Source organism: Chroicocephalus ridibundus, chromosome 14, assembly GCF_963924245.1.
Source record: "Chroicocephalus ridibundus chromosome 14, bChrRid1.1, whole genome shotgun sequence".
In the NCBI taxonomy this organism is placed as follows: domain Eukaryota; kingdom Metazoa; phylum Chordata; class Aves; order Charadriiformes; family Laridae; genus Chroicocephalus; species Chroicocephalus ridibundus.
The window spans coordinates 3,511,126-3,528,816 of NC_086297.1; the positions used below are offsets into that span (position 1 = coordinate 3,511,126).

Genomic DNA, 17,691 nt, shown 5'->3' on the forward strand with positions numbered 1-17,691 from the left:
ACCAAAAACTCCCTCTCACCAGCAATAAAAGCCTTGGTGAGTTTTCCATTCCTGCTTGGTTCTGTGTGTTCTCAAACATGGTGCTTCTTGCCCCCTCTCATGGGGGATTAGAACACCCACACCCTCGTCTCCCCATGGCCCCGGCTGGTCCCACACCCCTTCAGACCTGTGACCGCTCCTGACCCGGTCCATGTGCAACCAGCTGCGCGGGAGGGAGCGGAGTCCTCACTCTCTGTGAAAAGTCCCTTTTTGGTTGCTTTAGGGAAGCGGTGATTTCTCTGCTGCTTGTGCAAAGAGCTGTGAGAGCCGGTGCTGAGCAAAACCAACTGGCTTTTCTAGTCCAGCAACTGTCCTAGTGGCCATCTTGCTGGCTCCATCGGGATGCACGATGTTCTTCCGTGGTCCTTGTGGGAGCACGCGGGTCGTTTCCCCAGCAGGATTTCCATCCCAGTCTTCCCACACTTACTGGCGTAGTGACCTTTCTGACATCTCGGAGTCAAGGAATTTATTTGAAGAGCACTATGGGAGCCCCCACACTGCATGCTGCCCCTCACCATAGGGCTTTACCCTCCCTCCAAGGCAAGGCCATTGCTCCCAGGCCTCCCGGTCCCAAAAACACTCACCTTGAAGCAGATGTCTGGTTCCAGCAGGCTCTGTGGGTCTAGGGGGGCAGCTACTGGTGTCCCCCAGCTGCACTGGCAGGTGCTGGGTAGTGCTGGTGAGTGGTAGGGGGGGCTTCATGGGTGGCATGTCCTTGCATCCACTGCCCCTGCCAGCAGCTGGGTCCAACCGTGCCAGCCCCCAAGGACAGCCAGCTCCCTGGGGGGACACGGGGCAGTTGGCAGCCACCGACCCACACGAGCTGTGGGGCAGGGGCAGCTGCTGCATCACCCCGATGGGCAGAGGCACAAGAGGCTTCGGCTCAAGAGGGAATGGCATTGGACTGTCTCTGCATCACCTTGGATGGATCCACGGTGCTCGTCATCAGCCCGGCCTTGAGGCTGGAGGGGGACACAGCACAGGCAGTTACTCCCCTGCGCATGGCAAGTGGTGATACTCCCATGGTTCCCCGAGATCCCCCCATGGCTCCCACGGCCTCTCAGGGGTCTCCCAGGGCACAGGCATCTCCATGGGGACCAGGGCTGTCCCCTGCCCACCCGCTGCAAACCCTACGGTCACCAGCTCAGGTTGGATGTGAGGAGACACCGGGGGGTCCAGTTAGATCAGACAAGGACCTAAAGCACCCTTGTCCTTGACCCAGACACTGCAAGGGGCATGGCCACCTCTGCCACCTCAAAGAGGGGCTGTCCCCGTTGTCCCAGGCTGGCTGTGCACTGAGCTCCCCCCCAGCCTGCCCCGTACTTACTGCATGAATTTGCACTTGGGTCCTTCTGGGCAGAAGCCGACGAGGTAGTTGGTGCACATCACCCTCCGCGTGTGCTTGTACTTGCACAGGGGACCTGCCACACAGAGGAGAGGCTCCTGTTTGCAGGGACACAGCAGCACCCCTAGCCCCGCAGGGATTTCGGGAGCCCAGCTTCCCCCAGCAGCCCCATTCCCCTTCAGCTCTCTGGGACCTTTGCTTCCCTGAGTCCAAATCCCCACCGGGCACCCAGTGCCATTCCCAGGTGGTCCCCAGACAACCCACTGTGGCTCTGCCACCTCAGAGGTGGCAGGAGACTGGGCCAGTGGCAGGAGGGGACCCCCTGTCACTGGTGAGTAGGGAACGTGGGCAGCCCCTGCCCACCCCAGCACCCATCCCAGCAGCTCACCATGCCTGCAGAAACCGCGGTCATACCAGGGACAGCCCGTGGCGCTGGTGGTGGCATTAATGTGCAGGAAAGGACAGTCCTTGTTGCTGCACTCACCTATGGGTGTAAGGGGTGAGACAGAGCTCATCCAAGCCAAAAGTGCTCAAGGATGGGCTGGATGGGGGGGAACAAAGGTGCTCCGGGAGCACCCAGGCTCGGCCCAGGGAATGGTGGCCCTGGGTGGGTGCCGGTGGCATTTCTTCCCACAGACAGGAGGTGGCATCAGGCACTTGCTCGAGGCCAGACCCGAGGGACGTGGGTGCTGGGGTGGGGGAGGCTTGCTGGGGTCCCCGGCCCTGTCCCGCACCTACCAAATTTGGAGTAGAAATAGCACTCGGGCATCTTGGTCACGTCGTACTCGTGCAGAAAGTCGCACCCGTCGCCCTTTTTGCAGAGCCCCCGCAGCCAGTGCTTGCACACCACCGTCTTCTCCCTGCCGACATGCTGGAACGGGCAGCGCACGCCTGGCCCCGGCACAGACCTGCTGTCAGAGCCTGCCCGTGCCCCCCGCCATCACAGCCCCCAGGAATCCCCTGCCCCAGCATCCCCCACCTCTTTGGCTTGGGATGTGCCGGAGTTTCCCTGGACATGGAGGAGATCTGCAGCACCCACTGGGTGCACAGGGCACGGTCTTGTGCGCACCGCCAAGGTCTGGCTGCCCTGGAGGTGCTCAAGCCCCCCCAGCACAGAAGGGGTAGGAGAAATCGTCCAAAGGGCTGGGGGAAATGATGGACTCGGAGCAGCATTAGCATTTCAGGCTAAAACCTGCCAACCCACTGGCCGCAGGGCTACAGAGCAATCGGCCATGGACATGGGCTGGCCATAGAGCAGGGAGGGGACCCAGCCAGCTCCCTGGTGTCCCCAGGATCTTGCAGGGTGGTGTCAGTCCCATGCCCATCCCTACCCAGCGCTCACCCTTGGAGCGCAGCCCTTGGTGGAAATACTTGCAGATGGCCTCCCCCGGCTCTGCGGGGGAAAGCAGGGCAGGGAGAGCTTCACCCGCTGGCCCCAGTGCTGGGACCATCATGCCATCGAGGCCAAGAGCATGCTGTCCCCCTCCACCGGCAGCCCGGGGAGCAACGTTGTGAGCCAGCCTGGCCTCGGGCAGGAGCCCAAGCAGGACAAGAAGCACCCAGGCATCGCGGTGGGTGCAGTGAGAGCCAGGAGCACCAGCAAGGAGGAGAACCCCAACACCTCCTGCACCCCTGCCACCCTCCAAGGATGCCGCAGGACCCCATCCCCAACTGGTTGTCCATACCTGGGAAGGGCAGGGGCTGAGCTCCTCGCTGGTGCTCCACATCAGCCTCTAGGTCAAACCTGATCTTCTCCACACCAGCCACCAGCTCCTGCATCACCCCTGCTCTGGTGAGAGGCACCTCCAGCCCAGCGCCAGCAAGGAACAGGGGCTGCAAAGGGGCTGGCCAAGGAAACCACGGGCCTCCCAAGGGAGCACAACGCTCTGCAGGTCACCAGAGCCACACTGGGCCCCAGCAGCATGCAAAAACCCTCCTCTTCCTCCTCCTTCTCCTCCCCGAGCCAGAGCAAAACCAGCCCAGGCAGCAGCCCCCAGCACTCCATTTAGAGCGAGGAGCTGCCCACATCTGATCTCAATTTGCAGCCGTGATTGCCTGGTGCCGCAGCCCAGCTGCGGGGAGCTCAGCCCCGGGCCCCCATCGCATCCAACCCCCCCCCATAATTGCCTCTTTGCACCGACATCTGCTTTTCCTCCAGCCCCGGCTCTGGGGCAGAGCAGCTGGTTCCCGTCTGGGTTAACCCCCTCACGCCGGGGCTGCTGCTCAGCCCGCAACAGAGCCAAATGCGGCCCGAATGCTGTGACTGAGCGCTCAGAGAGCCGGGGACAGATCCTGGGGGGGGTTTTATTGCACTCCCGAGTGCTTTGAGCATCGCCGGGGACACGGCAGCACCGTCCCCAGCCCCGCTCTCCAGCGCAAGGTGCCCGGCAGGAGAGACCCACATCCCCCCGGCTCGTGGTGGGGACGGCCAGGTCACACCTCACACCCCGACGAGAAGTCCCTTCTGTCCCTGCCGCCAGGCTTGCACACATGCCAGGCTGCAGCGGCACGTGCCGGGCACGACCGCGGTGCCACGCCGCTTCCCCGGGGCTGCCACCCAGAAAAGAGGGGGCAGCCTCCAGGTCTGGCCTGACGCCGCGTCCCTCCTCCATCACGCGGTTCCCGCAGCCACACGCGTCCCCGACACACGCCCGCAGCGACGCGGCCTGACACATCGGGGATGGAGACCTGCTCCCATTCTGTCACTAGCGATAAATGCACTGGACCAGTGCTGCCCGCCCGCCGGAGCGCTGCCCGCGGGGGCCGCGGCCCTGTGACGGGTACTGTGCACCGACCTGGCACCGCGCGGTCCTGCCGGCCGCATCCCGCGCACACGCCGGCTCCCACACCGGGATGCTCACCCTGTGCTGTGCAGATGGAGGTTTTGGGGGAGATTGGGGGTGCAGCCCATCCGACCTGCCCTCCCAGCAGCAGGCACTGGCCGGACACCACTGGCATTACTCCCCACTAGCCCGGGAGCCATTTAGCTAGCCCTGCTCTTGCTCACTGACGGTGTGCTGGAGCCACCATCCCGTCCCGTCGAGCAGGGCCATCTCCCGTGCACGCTTGGCGAGCCAGCGCGTGCTTTCTGCCCCGTCGGCTCGCGGCAGCGCGGTGCTGCCGAGCGGGAGGCTGGAGCCGACAGGCGTCACAAAGATAGCCATTGCAGAGTGACGGTCGCAGGCGGATGGTGCCGGGTCACCCCAGGGCCTCTCTCCCCTCCCCACGGCACCAGCGAGACCCCAGGGAACAAGGGGGTCCCAGGAAGGGGAGCAAACCCCAGTGCCCTACCCCCCTGCTTTGCATCAGAGCATCAGTACGGGAGAAAGGGAGCCAGGTCCCCCCAGCAGCCCGGTGACCTTACAGGAGACAGGGACCAGGACGGTGGGCTCCAGGGAGGGTGCTGGCGGCAGGGACAGGGCCCAGCGGCTGTGGGACCCTGGCACAGGACGGGGGGGGGCTGTGCTGCAGCGACCGGGGCGGTGGCAGCCCGGTGAGCTCAGAGCCACCAGCCGCAGCTGCTGTTGTTCTCCCCGACCCGGACAATAGCCCAATGTCCCACGCCACGGGGCGTTGCGTCGGCCCTGGCGTGCGCACAGCATCCCATTGTGTCCTCGCTGCGGCACAGCGCGCGCCTGCTCCCACCGGCTTCACCGGGGGAGATCCCTGCGGGATGACAGGGGCACCCAGCCCCTCCTAGGGCTAGGAGACATGGCGGGGGCCAAATCCTTTCCTCCCCCTTCAGCAACAGTGAGGACAGCCTGGCCGGTGCTCCCAGCAGAGCCGTGCTCTCCACCCATGTGGGGAAGGGCTCCTGCAGGCGCTTGGCTCCATCACGGCCAGGGAGGGAAGGCACCCTCCATGCTGGCAGAGCCCCACTCACACCGGGGGATGAGCCGCGGAAAGCCAGCCATGGGATGAGAGCGACCCACCCTGCTCATCACACCAGATGTGACCCCTCCATCCACCCTTGCTGGGGTCAACAGGGACCACGGCAGCCCCGCGGGGCCGGGAGCACCCAGGGCAGCCCCCACCCCAGCCCCCAGCCCATGGGAGCGGGGACAGCCGGTCCTGCCCTGCCATCACCGTCCCCTCCTCCCCGGCTGGCAGGGAGCAGGGCCGCAGGGAGGAGAGCGGCATCTTGGCAGGGTTGTCCCTTGGCAGAAGCCGGCCTGGCCGGAGGGTCCCAGCCCAGAGCCAGATCCGGCCAGCGGGAGCTCACACACTTCCTCCCACCGCAGGTGCCCAAACGCCAGCCAGGGGACCCGCCGGCAGGCAGGACTCCAGCCAGGGACAGGGTCTGGGGACGGTGGCAGCCCAGAGAACGGCGGTCCCCACCTGTGCAGCAGGGCGCAAGCACGCCTGTCCCCACGCGTCTCATCCCCCAGGAACTCAGGCCACCGCTGTCACTACCGTTTCCTTTTATTCTTTGCATTTGTACATACATGGTATAAAACCCTCCTCTTCCACCTGCCTGCACCAGGCCAGTGTCGGCGCTGCCCAGCCAGGCTGGCCCATGATGGTGGCCACCCGGCACACAGGACACCAGGGCTCACGGGGGGTCCCAGGCGTTCCTCCTCCTGGGGACGGACCCACGCGCGCATTGGCATCCCTGGGAGCAGCCGGTGCCAGGGGACATCCCCGTGACCCCCAGGGTGTTTGGAGGGTCAAAGCATCTGGGATGGATCCATCCATCCGAGGGACAGGGAGTGAGCCCCCGCCGCAGCACGGGGCTGGAGGCTCGTGGTCTGTAGAAGGTCCCCGAGAAACCCGGGGAGCTGGAGCCGCCCTCGGCCCCCTCTGAGCTCCGGAGCCAAGTCCTTCCTCGTGGGAAATCTCCCCTCCGTTAAAACCAAAAGCCAGAGTAAAGAAAGTTAAGTACAAATCAGAGAGCAGTAAAAACCGTACGGCAGAAAAAAAAAAAATATATATTACTAAAGGGGCTAAAACTTCGAAGCCTCGTTTGATCCTATATTGCTTTATATGGGTAGGGGAGGGGGGGAAGAAAAGAGCTAATATCCAAAGTCCAACAAAAAGAACCAAAAATTGAGTCTGTTTTCCCTTCCCGGGATGTGCTGGAGCTCCCCGGGAGCCGAGAGGTGTCGGGGCTGTCCCCGGCCCCGGGAGCAGAGCACTGTCCTGCCGCGGCACGTCCGCCGCCAGACGGGGAGAGGGAACGAGGGAGGAGTTGAGTCTTCCCCGGTGCCACCCGCTGCAGCACCGGGGTATTCGGCCCCATGTCCAAGCAACCGCAGATGAGAACCAGACCCCTTGGCTCGGCCGCCCCCAGCCTTTTATACTCTGATCTCGTCGTCATCGTCATCGGCGAAGGAGAACTCCTTGTCGGGGCGTTTCGGCGGGCTCCGTTGGCTCAGTGGCCCGGGAACGGGGCTGCGCTCCTCTGGCCCCGAGGCGCAGCTGGACACCGAACTGCTGTCCCTGGGGCAGCGGCCGCCGGTGCTGCGGGACGGACTCTGGCTCGGCGGGGCTGCTGCCGCTGCCATCACCGGGGAGCCAGGCAGGGCGGCATCCACCTCCTCCTCGCGGCTCTCCTCTGCCTCGGCGTCTTCGTCCTGCTCCCACTGCTCCTTATCCATGATGCTCAGGACGTCCCCGAGCATGGAGGGCCCCAGGTCGATGTGGAAGGACATGATGGACTCTGCGTGCTTCATGCCCGCCCCGCTCTTGGCCACCACGACGGGCAGCTCCGTGATGTCCCCGAAGTCGCGCTCGTCCAAGCTGGGGCTCAGCGGCCCGGCGGCCGCCCCGTTCGGGCGCTGCTGCTCTTCGGGGCTCACCTCCTCGGGCAGCTTCTTGACGGGACTGGAGGAGAGGCTCTTGGGCAGCTGCCCCGCGCTCCTGTCCACCTCCTTCTCGTTGAGCTGGGGCAGGGAGACGGCGTTCTTCACGAAGAGGGCCGAGTCCCGCAGCGAACCCAGCATGTCCCGCCGATCCCCGCGCGTCACCGACTGCGAGCGCTTGCTGCTGCGGAAGCGGCGGGAGAGCAGGCTGGGTTTGGAGGCTCCCGGCTCCTCACCCGCCTCCGGCCCCGGCTCCCCGGCCTTGCTGGTGAGGAAGGAGGTGTCCCCGAAGGCGTCCCCTGCCCGCCCCACGTGCATGGTGTGGCGGAAGTCCCCCAAGGGCGCGCTGATCATCTCGGCCGTCAGGTCGGCCCGTGAGCGCCGCTTGGAGTGGGCAGAGTTGGAAACGAGTTGCTTGAGGATGGGCATCGCCGCGCTGCGCCGGGGCGGCCCGGGTGGAGCCGCACGTCCCACGGATCCCCTCGGGGCTTGCGCCTGGTGCTCCGCTGCTGGGCTCCCACCGGCGTCACGGATTGGTCACTCCTAGGGGACAGGGGAGAGGGACACGGTCAGGCTTCGAGGACATGGATGGCACAGCCCTGCCGACACCAGCCCTCACCCCGCCAGGCTGCAAAATGTGACCCCATGCCCACCAGCAGCTCCGCTCCCCCGGGAATAGCCTCCACGCAGGGAACGGCTCCCTGGGGACGGGTCCCCAGACACCCCCGGGTTCCCCACACCCCCTAAACAACCGGGTCCCAAACTCCATCCACGGAGCAGATGTGCAGAAAGGACCGCAGGAGAAAGACCTGGGCACAGGGATGTTGCAGGACGATCCCCGATCCTGTGCCCCACGTAAAAGGGCACCAAGAGGGATGCGGGGCACCGCGGGCACCCGCTGTCCCCTCCCCGCGCAGCCCCAGCCGCCGGAGCAGGGCACGGCAGCGCTCCAGCCTCTGGGAGCCGCACGCTGAGAAGATGCCTGGGATTTTTTTTTTTTAATTGGAAGAAAGCAGGGAGGAGCAGACGCCAGGAGGAATTGGAAACAGACGGCAGGAAGTGTGCGAGGAGGGCGTAGAGCCCCCGGGAGGCACCGCCAGCCAAGCGGCGTGCCGGGGGGAGCCGGGATGGGGACAGGGGAACAGGCAGCCACCCCGCAGGTACCCCTTCACGCTGGGCGGGATGGGGACATGGGGACACAGCCCTGCTGCTGCCCTTTAGCACCCCAAAGCCCTCCATGCTGCTCCTCGCTATACCCCAGCGCTGAGCCCACGCGTGGCTGTGCCCACCCTCCCCGGCCACCTCACTGTCACCACCGTGACTCAGGGGTGGCAGCCGGCGGCAGAGATGACGAGGGCCCTGGCTGACCGGGATGTGGAGAGGCACGTTCCTCCTTCCCGTGGCCGCCTCGGTGCCACCAGCCGACCTGTCCAGCCCCATGCCTGTGGCCCCACAGGAGGGGACAAGGACAGTGTCCACGTCACCGCATCCCGTGTTTCCCTGGCGCCAGGCAGCCCCAGGTGGTCCCGGGAGAGGCTGGTGACGGGGAGGAAGGGCTCCTGGCCGCCAGCTTCCTCCCTCCGGGCACCGCCAGCGACACCACAGCCCCGTGACGTGCGCGGGGAAGGGACCGATGTCTCTCCTCTGAGCGAGCCTCGGGACATGGCCATGTCCCCCCATTGCCCACCCAGCCCCAGGGTGCAGCTGAATGGCTCCGTGGGGTGGGCTGGAGGCGAGCCCCGGCCCCACAGCCAGCGATGGCAGCATGGTCCTGACACAAGGCAGCCCCACGCCCACTCAGCCGGACACCACAGGGGGCTGCAGCGTTTGCCCCACACCCCCAGCATAGCCCCGGAGGGCTCCCACCCCCCATCCCTTCCCAAACCTGCCCTGTGACGCCCCTCCGTCCCCCACCGTGCAGCGGGGCTTCAGGCAGGCTGTGGCCGGTCCCGTGCAGGCAGGACGGACTCTGACCCCACATGGGTGCAAAGTCCCGGTGCCCAGCCCTCCCCGGCACGGCTTCTGTGCAGGACCAGCCATGGCAGGGACACCCCGCGGCACGGCACCGGCGGCACGCGTCGGGGCTCCCCATCCATCCCGGTGCAGGGTCCCACCACCCCATGGAGGCAGCAGTGCGAGCCCTTCTCGGCAGGGTGAATGATGCAGCAGAGCCCGGGGATGCGACGGACACGGTGGGGGTCTGGCCAGGGGAGCCCCCACTTTACCCCCAGCAGCCCAGGGAAGAGAAGGAGCAGCCGTGACACCTTCTCCGCACCCTCAAACCAGGAGCTGAGCTTCTTCACCGCTCGCCCTCTCCCGACGCAGCTCGCTGGAGCCCCGCTCCCCTCGCCAGCATCCCCCGCACGCCCAGCCCAGCGCGAGCGTGGCACAGACGTTTTCCCCCCCGTCAGGTCTCCTTTCCAGGCCGGCATTCCTCCAGCCTTTGGTTTTACATAAAACAAACACTCCCGGCGAGTTCCCCAGCTGGGCCAGGCAACCGTGCTGCTGATTTAGGCCATCTGGGGACTGTCCCTCCCTTGTATTTAGATTTCGGGGCCAAGTTCAGCATATGCGAGATACTTTGCAAGCCGCGGCAAAGGGGCCACCGGGAGGTCGGAGCGTTACCGGCGCACCCCGGCCAGCAGCTCTCCATCACCGTCACAGCCTCCAAACAAGCCACCGCGTCCCCCCTCGACGCTCCTGCCCACGAAGCCTTTTCATAGCGGCCAAAATCTCCCCGTCCCTCGACGCTTCGCTCCCAGCTCGCCCCGAGAGGTGACGGCAGCGCGGTGGGACACCGCTGCCCGCATAGCCCGGCTGCTGGCCCTGTCCTGCCCCGGGGGGAGCAGAGCACAGAGCCCTTTTCTCCTCCTCTCGCTCGGGGAGAGGAGAGCGGATCCTGTGACATTCCCACTGCCGGCACTTTCACAAAAGAAACCAGGCCAGGGCGGCTTCACCGCCGCCGCCTCCCCAGCTACCTACCAGGGGAAGGCACTCTGTAACCCGAGAGATTGTGCAGGCTGGCAGCCCTTCCTCCTGGGGCAGCGAGCCCAGAGCGCGGCCAAGTCCCAGCAGGGCTCCGAGGAAAGGGGAAGGGAACAGGACCTGTAAGCAGGAGTCGAGGACAAGAGGGATAAAGTGAACCGACAGCCCGTGCGCTGCTTCCCACCAGCGCTCTCAGCCCTTTGGGACCACGAGCTCCGAGGAGCGAGAGCCTCAGGTCCCCGGGGACACAGTTTTCCCTGCGAATGAGTGGTTTGCCTGACAGCGGGGTCCTGCAGCCAGCATGGAAGAGGGGGGACAACCCCGCTGGGTGCGGAGCAGGCAGCAGGGACCGCGGGCCCCGACAGTGCAGGCTTCCCACAAGACACCCCCCATCCTCCCCAGTCTCATCCCCAGGGTCCAGAGGGCAACCAGCGGCTTAAAGAAAGAAGCCAGTATGGGCGCGCAGTGGGGAAACGCCGGGTCCAGCCACGCTCCCACGCATCCTGCCCCCGCCGCCATCCCACTCACAAGCTGGAAAAGCCAAACCTAGGGAGGATGGGGCGGGGGGGAGGGGGAAAGCATCCCGGCCGGCCCGGCCGGCTCCAAACAAGCCTCCCCGGCTTTGCCACGCAGAGCACCCCAGGCAGCACCCTCCAGCCCAGAGATCAGAGGATGCTCTCCCCACCCTGGGAGCACACCAGGGGGTGTGCTGGACCGGTTGGGCCCCCCACCCCTGTCAGAAAGTGGGGCTGAGCAGCCGGCATGTCCTCCCTGCCCGGCGTGCGGGTTCTCCCTGGCCCCGGGCGGCCCGGGCAGGGAGGACATGCCGGCTGCTCAGCCCCACTTTTTGGTGCTCTGCCCCTCAGGGATCCGTCTCAGGCGGCTCTTTGATGTTCCTGCCTGGCAGACAGCTGCTGGAGACACGGCACGGATCACACCTTGCCACCGCCAGCCCCAGGAGGGGACCCAGCCCGTTGTCACACCCTGGCGTCGGGGCTCCCCCAGCGAGTCTCCCCAGGCCCCCCGGGGGCAGACGGTCCTGTTAGTGCGGGCAGCCCAGGCGCCCCGGTGACCGCCTCCTCCTCCCCGGCGAGGGTGACAGGTCTGGTCCTGTCCCTGGCACCGGGACGCTGCTGCAGTTCATCCGTGGGATGCGTGGAGCGGGTCCGGCAGCGCTTCTGGAAGCGGAAAGGCAGCCGGCGGCGAGCGTCAGAGCCAGGGCCAGCGAGACGGGGTGGGAGGCGAAGCTCGGCTCTCGCCAGGGCTATCGGCACGCCGATCAGAGCCAAGCCGGCAAACTCGCCGGCACGCCGGTGCCAAAAGCAGAGCAGTGCTCCCCGAGGGACTGCCGACGACCGGGAGCTAGCCAGAGTTCAGCGAAGAACTATTGGCAGGACACGCCAGAACACGCACAGGACCATAAATCCTCCTGCTACGGGGCCACGAACCAGCCCCCGGCTCTCCAGGGCGAGGAGGGGACGTTTCTGGGGGGAAAGGTTATCTCCTCGCTGGCCCCAGCTCCGTCTCCCACAACAACAGGGGCTGGCTGGGGTCCGACAGGATACCGGGGCTAAACAGACCTCCCGACCTCCGCCGGGCTCTAAATTCCTGCGGTTTCGCTGGGGTGGACGGGAAGTAAACAGGCAGCTTCCCACGGCTTGGCCGCAGCACCCTACCTGCCGGCGGGGGCCGGCACCCCACAGCCGGCTGGCTCAGGGGGCCCACGACCGCGGCGGCTGTTTGCGCTCACGACAAAACCAAGGGAACAAAGGGAGAGACCGCCATGGTCAGCACAACGCTGCTGGCAGCGGGGCTGCCTGCGGGCAGCGGCGTGGGGCTGCCCTCGGGGGCCAGGAGGGACCCCCACTGCCCAGGCAGCCCCCGGGTCGGGTGGCTGGTCCCTGGCAATGGGGACTCAAGCCAGCCTGGATCTTCCTCCCGGGACCCAAACCCACTGAACCTCCTTGGTGCTAAACTTCAGCTGGATTCACTCCATGGTCTCCGAGGGAGCTGTGTCCAAAACAGAGTTGTTTACTGAGCACCCAGCTCAGGAGAAAGCCCCATCCCGGGGCGCAGAGACCTGCACTCCCTTCGCTGCCTCACTCCCTGCCTCAGTTTCTCCCCCCAAGCGCTAACGATTCCAGCTTCCTTTGGAACAGCCTTCCTGATCTATACATTCGGCACTCGGAAATATCTATACTTAACGCTGCTACCACTGGGGTCAAACCAGGGCGGCGCGGGCTGCTTCCAGCTCTCCACGAGTGGTCGTCGCCCACCGGCCCCTGGCTCTGCGGCCACCGGAGTGGGTTTGGGAGCCAGCCCCGTGCCCGCAGAGGTCCCCCACTCTCCGGGGCACCCATGGGAGCTGGCGTGTGCTCCCCAGGGATTGGGGAGCGGTGCGGGAGGGGGAGGCTGGGGGACGAGGGAAGCCCCGAGCCCTGTCCCAGGCTGCCGGAGGAAGGGCTGGAGGGGGATTTCGGGTGGCTCTGACTCAGCACCCGCCTGCGCCCAGCCCCGGCCGGCCCAGGGGTGCCGCTGGACTCGCTCCAGCTCGGCGGAGGATCAGCCTTTCCGAGAAGGGCCGCCGGCAGCCACCGCCCCGGCTGCGGCCACCGCCGGCTCCGGGCACCCCGAACACACACACACCCCCTGGCCGTCGGGCTCGGGAGCCGAGGGCGAGCGGCCACCGGTAGCCACCGCCGGGGCGGGGTGAGCCGGGCCGGTTCCCCACGCTGGGCAAACACGGCTCCGCATCCTGTTAACCCCTTCTTCGCCCACCCGCGCCGCGGACCGGCCCCACGCCCCGCTGTGTGTGTGTGTGTGTGTGTGTGTGTGTGTGTGTGTGTGCGGGGGCCTGGGGGGTCACCGCCTCCCCCGTCCCGCTACCGGAGCGGAGCTGGGGACACCCCGGCGACCCCGCCCGCCCGGACAATAGCCGAGCCGGGGCCCGGTTCTCCCGCCCCGCCCCGCGCCGAGCCGTGCCGGTGAGCCGAGCCCCAGCATAGCGCGGTCCCCCCCCCTCTCCGGCCCGCCCCGGTCCGTACCTGCGCGGCCGGGCCCCGCCGCCGGTCCATGGCCGAGCCGAGCCGAGCCGAGCCCCGGCCACACCGCACCCCCCGCTACGCCGCGGCGGGCATGATGTCATCGCCCCGCCCGGGCCAATGGCGCGGCGCCACGTCACGGGGCAGCCCCACACCCTCCATTCAAACCCGAGTGGGGCGGGGCGGGGGGGGGAACGACGCGGACGGACCCTTGTCCCAGGCGTGGCCCTGCCCGTGGATGGTGGGGGGGGTCCCTGAGTGGGGACACGAGTGGGGACACGAGTGGGGAGCCCGGGCCCTCCATGGGGATCCGCGGGGGTGGGGCTGACGGATCCCTGCCCTCGGCGGGGTGGGGGGAGTGGGGTCCCCGGGACTAGAGCAAGAGGGTGGCTGCACCCCGGCAGAGCGGCCGCAGGTGGTGGGGTGAGTGACTCTAATTAATTAAGGGGATTTAAGAGCCCAACGGAGCCACTGGGAGTTGGTGGGTTCAGCCCCGGGGCAGCATCGATGCCCCCGTTCCACTCATGACCGTGACCCCCCCGAGGCTGTGGCACCCACACTCCCCCTCCAGCTCCCTGTCCCCCTCCAGCCCCTCCGCTCCATCCCCCTGGGGGGCCGCAGGGCCCCTCCAGGCTGTGGGTCGGTTGGGTGGTCCATGGTGGGGACGCAATGGCGGGAGCACCACGGCCACCCTGGCCCCCCAGCGCTGGCGACACGCTGAAAGGGAGAGTGCAGGGCTGCACAGCCGCGCTCGGGGATTAAGGCGAGACCTTTGTGGGAGAAAAGGGGCGGGAGAGACGCGATTATCCCGAATCTGCCTAATGCAGCGTTTCTTGCATATTCCGGAGCGTCTGGTGCCTCTGCGAGGGAGCCAGGCTGGACTCAGTGGGGTGGCAAGTGGGGTGCTGGGATGCCTCAACAATGCGACCCCCGGGGGCTGGGGTGCTGGGGCACATCGTTGGAGGGGGGGTGAGTATTTCTCATGTCACGGGTACAAGGAGCTCCATTCCCCAGGTTGGGCTCGGCAGCACCAACCCAGGGGCCGCGGGCTGCATTGGCAGCAGGGCTGGGCAGCACTGGGCGCTTTGATGGCTCGTCTGGCACAGACTCGTTCCTCCGTAGGAAGGGCAGGGCTTGCGGAGTAGCCAAGGAACCATCACTCCCGCGAGCATCACTGCAGAGATGCTGGGGTTGGCACGGTGGAGATGCTCTGCCGGACTGAGCACTGGGGCCAAACCACCCAGCGCACAGCCTCTGCCCGCAGCTCGGGGGTGTCCAGCACCACCCAGCTTCCACCGGTGCGTGCAGTCTCCTTCCCAGGCCGTGCTGCTTCCTCGGCTCACACCAGCCCCATTTTCATAGCCGGTTTGTTTGGCTAATTTTATTTTCCTTGTTTTCTATATGGGGAAACTGAGGCAGGAGGCAGTGCCCCATGCTCACAGTTGAGCAGGGGTCCCCTGGGAGCCACCGCTATGGTTTGGCGGCGGGTGAGGAAGAGGAGGAGGCTTTGCCAGAGCCCCAGCTGGCAGCTCTACCCACTCATGTGGGGTCAGCGCGTGTTCATTGAAGGCTGGCATGGCACCGGCGCAGCGCTGCTCGCCTCACCTGATGCTGTCACGGGAGCATGGCGCTGGCTGAGACAGCGCAGTCAGGAGGGATTAACATCAGCCGGGTGGTGGGAGCCTCCGGGGAAGGCTCCTGCGGGCTGGCCTAACTCCGGCTGGGAAGAGCAGGCACCCACTCAACTTGAAAAACTGCCTGGGAGAGACGGGCCCCCTCCCCTCTCCTCGGCGGCAGCTCGGGCCAGGCAGGGCCCCGGGGCTGGATCCGGCCCTGGGGAGATGGTGGCGAGGTCAGGATGCTGGGAGGTTCGAGGAGCTGGTGGCTGCATCGCTCCGACCCCTCCCGAACCCATCGCCGGTTCCTTTGGCTGCTTCTCAGCAGCTTTTGAAAGCAGAGGAGAAAAAAAAGAAAAGGATTGAAAAGCACATTGAAAAGCAGGGCAGGGAGAAGCGCCCGAGTTTCCCGGCAGCCCCGTCCCCTCCTCCTGCCGCCAGCGCCTGCCAGCTTTGTCTGCCGACGCTGCCTTCGGCCGCGCAGGAGATGCTGCCGAGCCAGGCTCCCCGAGCCCCAGTGCTGCAGCAGGGTGTGGGGATCACCGTCTGGACACCCCAAGGTGCTAAGAACAGGGAATTGCCCCCACAGCCCCCCAACATCCCTCCAGCCCCAGGGCTGGATGCTGCCAGAAACCCCCTGTCAGCCCCGCTAACCCCCACGGACACCAGCTTGCACCCACAGTCGGGGGGTTTCACCCTTTCCCCATGCTGTTTGCCCAGGGGTGAGCGGTTTTTGGGCTAACCGGCGCACCCCGGCAGGAATGCGCCGCCTGCTTCACCACCAGCACCTCGGCACCCATGGGAGCACGGGTGAGCGCCGGGACAAGCTGTGTGCAGGTCGGAGCCTGCCGTGGGCACGCTCCTGGTGCAGCCTCCTGCCTTTCCCACCCACACGCTCCCCTGGCCGGCACTGCCAGGGAACAGGCTGGCACAACCCGCCGCCTGCCCGGGAACCCATCACCCGGCCGCAGTGCAGCCGCCCCAGCTTCCCCTGACCCTGAGGGATCCCACCTGGAGCGTGGCTGCTGCGGGGACCCACCGCCCCCATGGAAAACCTGGCACAGCTTGGGAGCAGGGACGCCTTCGGCCGGCGTGCCACATCGTGCGCCGGGCACCCGCGCCTCGGGGACAGGGTGCACAGACCTGGGTCCTTCCTCTCCGCCGCTCTCCTCTCCCCGCCACCCCAGCAGTGTTCTGACGCCGTCTCCGTCACCGGCAGCTCTGCCCGCGCCGCCAGCTTCGCAGCCTGGCACGGCGCGGGAGGCGGCAGGGCCCCGGGCACGCGGGGCTCTGAGGATGCGCTGAGTCCCGTCTAGCCCCCGGCGTGACAAGAGGGGCTGTCCCTGTCGCCACGGCCCAAGGCAAGGGAAAGGTGGGGACACTCGGCTCTGCCCCGGGAGCTGGCGGGGAATCAGGGAAATGCGGAGGAAAGGGAGAGCCCGCTGCAGGGCTGCTTCTCCTCCAGCGCACACCGAGCATCTCTCTGCTCTGATTATTCCTTGCTCGATGTAACCTCAACCGGGAGAATAAACTCTTACTGCCCGACTCCTCCAACACCAATGCCGCTTCGGCTAAATAAATAAAAATAAATCACAAGACTCAGCCCACGTTTACAGGTCACAACCCCCATTTCTAGCACACAAACATCTCCCCATCGCGTCCGGGGCAGCGAGCGGGTGCTGCTCCAGTGCGGCCCCGTCCGCACGCCAAGGTCTGGGGGTGCAGCTTCTCCCCTCTGCCCCTCTTCGGCTCGCCAACCCTGATAAGTGAGCGGTGCCCTGCCCTTGGGAGAACCGCAGGCCGCCGCCGAGCAGGAGTCGGGAGATACGTCAAGGCCAGTTGGGTCCCCAGGGGCTGATTGCTGCCGACAGCTCGCCCTGGCCGCATGGAGCAGGCTGCAGAGGCAGCAGCGGGACTGGGCACGGGCAGCCTGGACCTGCCCGGTGGGGCTGGGGCTGCAGGAGTGATTTTTGGAAAGAGCTGGTTGTGGCAGCAGCGTGGGGAAAGACAAGGTGGGAGAGAGGTGGCTGTGCTCAGCAGGAAGCATGGTGCCTTTCCCCGCAAGACCAGCCTGTCCGGTGGCATCTGTGCCACGGGGAAACTGAGGCAGCACAGGTGAGGAGAGCTCCCGCTACTGCCACTGTCACTCAGCCCCTCTCTGCGGTGCCCACAGTGGGCTTTGTGCCCTGCACGGCACCCAGACCGTCCCCGAGGAGGTTCCCTGGGGCGCAGAGGGTGAACCCACCTCTGCGGTGGCATGTGGGATCCGCCACTTCCTCGGGTGCCGCACCCGTCAGCCATGGGAAACCACCAACAGAAAGGGCTTGTCCCGGCTTTGCCACCGTCGCTGCCACAGGGCCCCGGGTGCTCTGGCCACAGCCACACCAGCGGCTTCACCTCCCGGCACGGCGCCAGCTCCAAACCTGCCGTGGATGTTGCTGCACCCTCCGGCTTCTCCTCCCCGGGGCCAGGGATGAGCCTGGCCAGGGCGGGCGAGCGGGGTCTGGGCTCTGCTCTGCCCTGGCTGCGGGGGCTGCAGCACGACGCCGTGCTGGGGAGCACACGCAGACCCCACACAGGCACCGCCTGGGACCCGCATCCCACTGTCCCCACTATGGGGGACGTGTCCAGGGACCGTGTCTCGGTGCTCACTGGGTTGTTGCTGCTCACAGGGGCTGGCACATGCCCTGCGTGGGAGGAGAGTGTCCCTCGCACAGGGAGCATCCCTCGCACAGGGAGCATCCCTTGCACGGGGAGCATCCCTCGCACAGAGAGCATCCCTTGCATAGGGAGCATCCCTTGCACGGGGAGCATCCCTCGCACAGAGAGCATCCCTTGCACGGGGAGAATCCCTCGCACAAGCA

The 17,691-nt window shown here is 66.5% G+C and overlaps 3 protein-coding genes across 9 annotated transcripts in view; 1 reads left to right on the forward strand and 2 right to left on the reverse strand.

Annotated features, from left to right (window-relative positions):
* RPL38 (ribosomal protein L38) overlaps positions 1–17,691 on the forward strand; it is a 314,431-nt gene that overhangs the window by 179,197 nt on the left and 117,543 nt on the right. The window lies entirely within an intron of this gene.
* Positions 923–3,163, reverse strand: CPSF4L (cleavage and polyadenylation specific factor 4 like). Its single transcript, XM_063352471.1, has 6 exons — positions 3,061–3,163; positions 2,727–2,777; positions 2,123–2,275; positions 1,773–1,868; positions 1,367–1,460; positions 923–1,001 (listed from the first exon to the last, which is right to left on the reverse strand). The coding sequence occupies exons 1-6, from the start codon at positions 3,161–3,163 to the stop codon at positions 923–925; spliced, it is 576 nt and encodes a 191-aa protein (XP_063208541.1).
* CDC42EP4 (CDC42 effector protein 4) lies at positions 5,789–13,346 on the reverse strand. Of its 7 annotated transcripts, XM_063351984.1 has the most exons (3): positions 13,215–13,297; positions 10,168–10,290; positions 5,789–7,728 (listed from the first exon to the last, which is right to left on the reverse strand). In XM_063351984.1, exon 3 carries the CDS (start codon positions 7,612–7,614, stop codon positions 6,679–6,681), a length of 936 nt encoding a protein of 311 aa, XP_063208054.1. In that variant the 5' UTR covers positions 7,615–7,728; positions 10,168–10,290; positions 13,215–13,297; the 3' UTR covers positions 5,789–6,678. The 7 variants fall into 7 exon arrangements, with proteins under 7 accessions (XP_063208054.1, XP_063208050.1, XP_063208051.1 ...); XM_063351980.1 differs by lacking the exon at positions 10,168–10,290 and having other exon boundaries at positions 13,215–13,346; XM_063351981.1 differs by lacking the exons at positions 10,168–10,290; positions 13,215–13,297 and adding an exon at positions 9,819–10,157.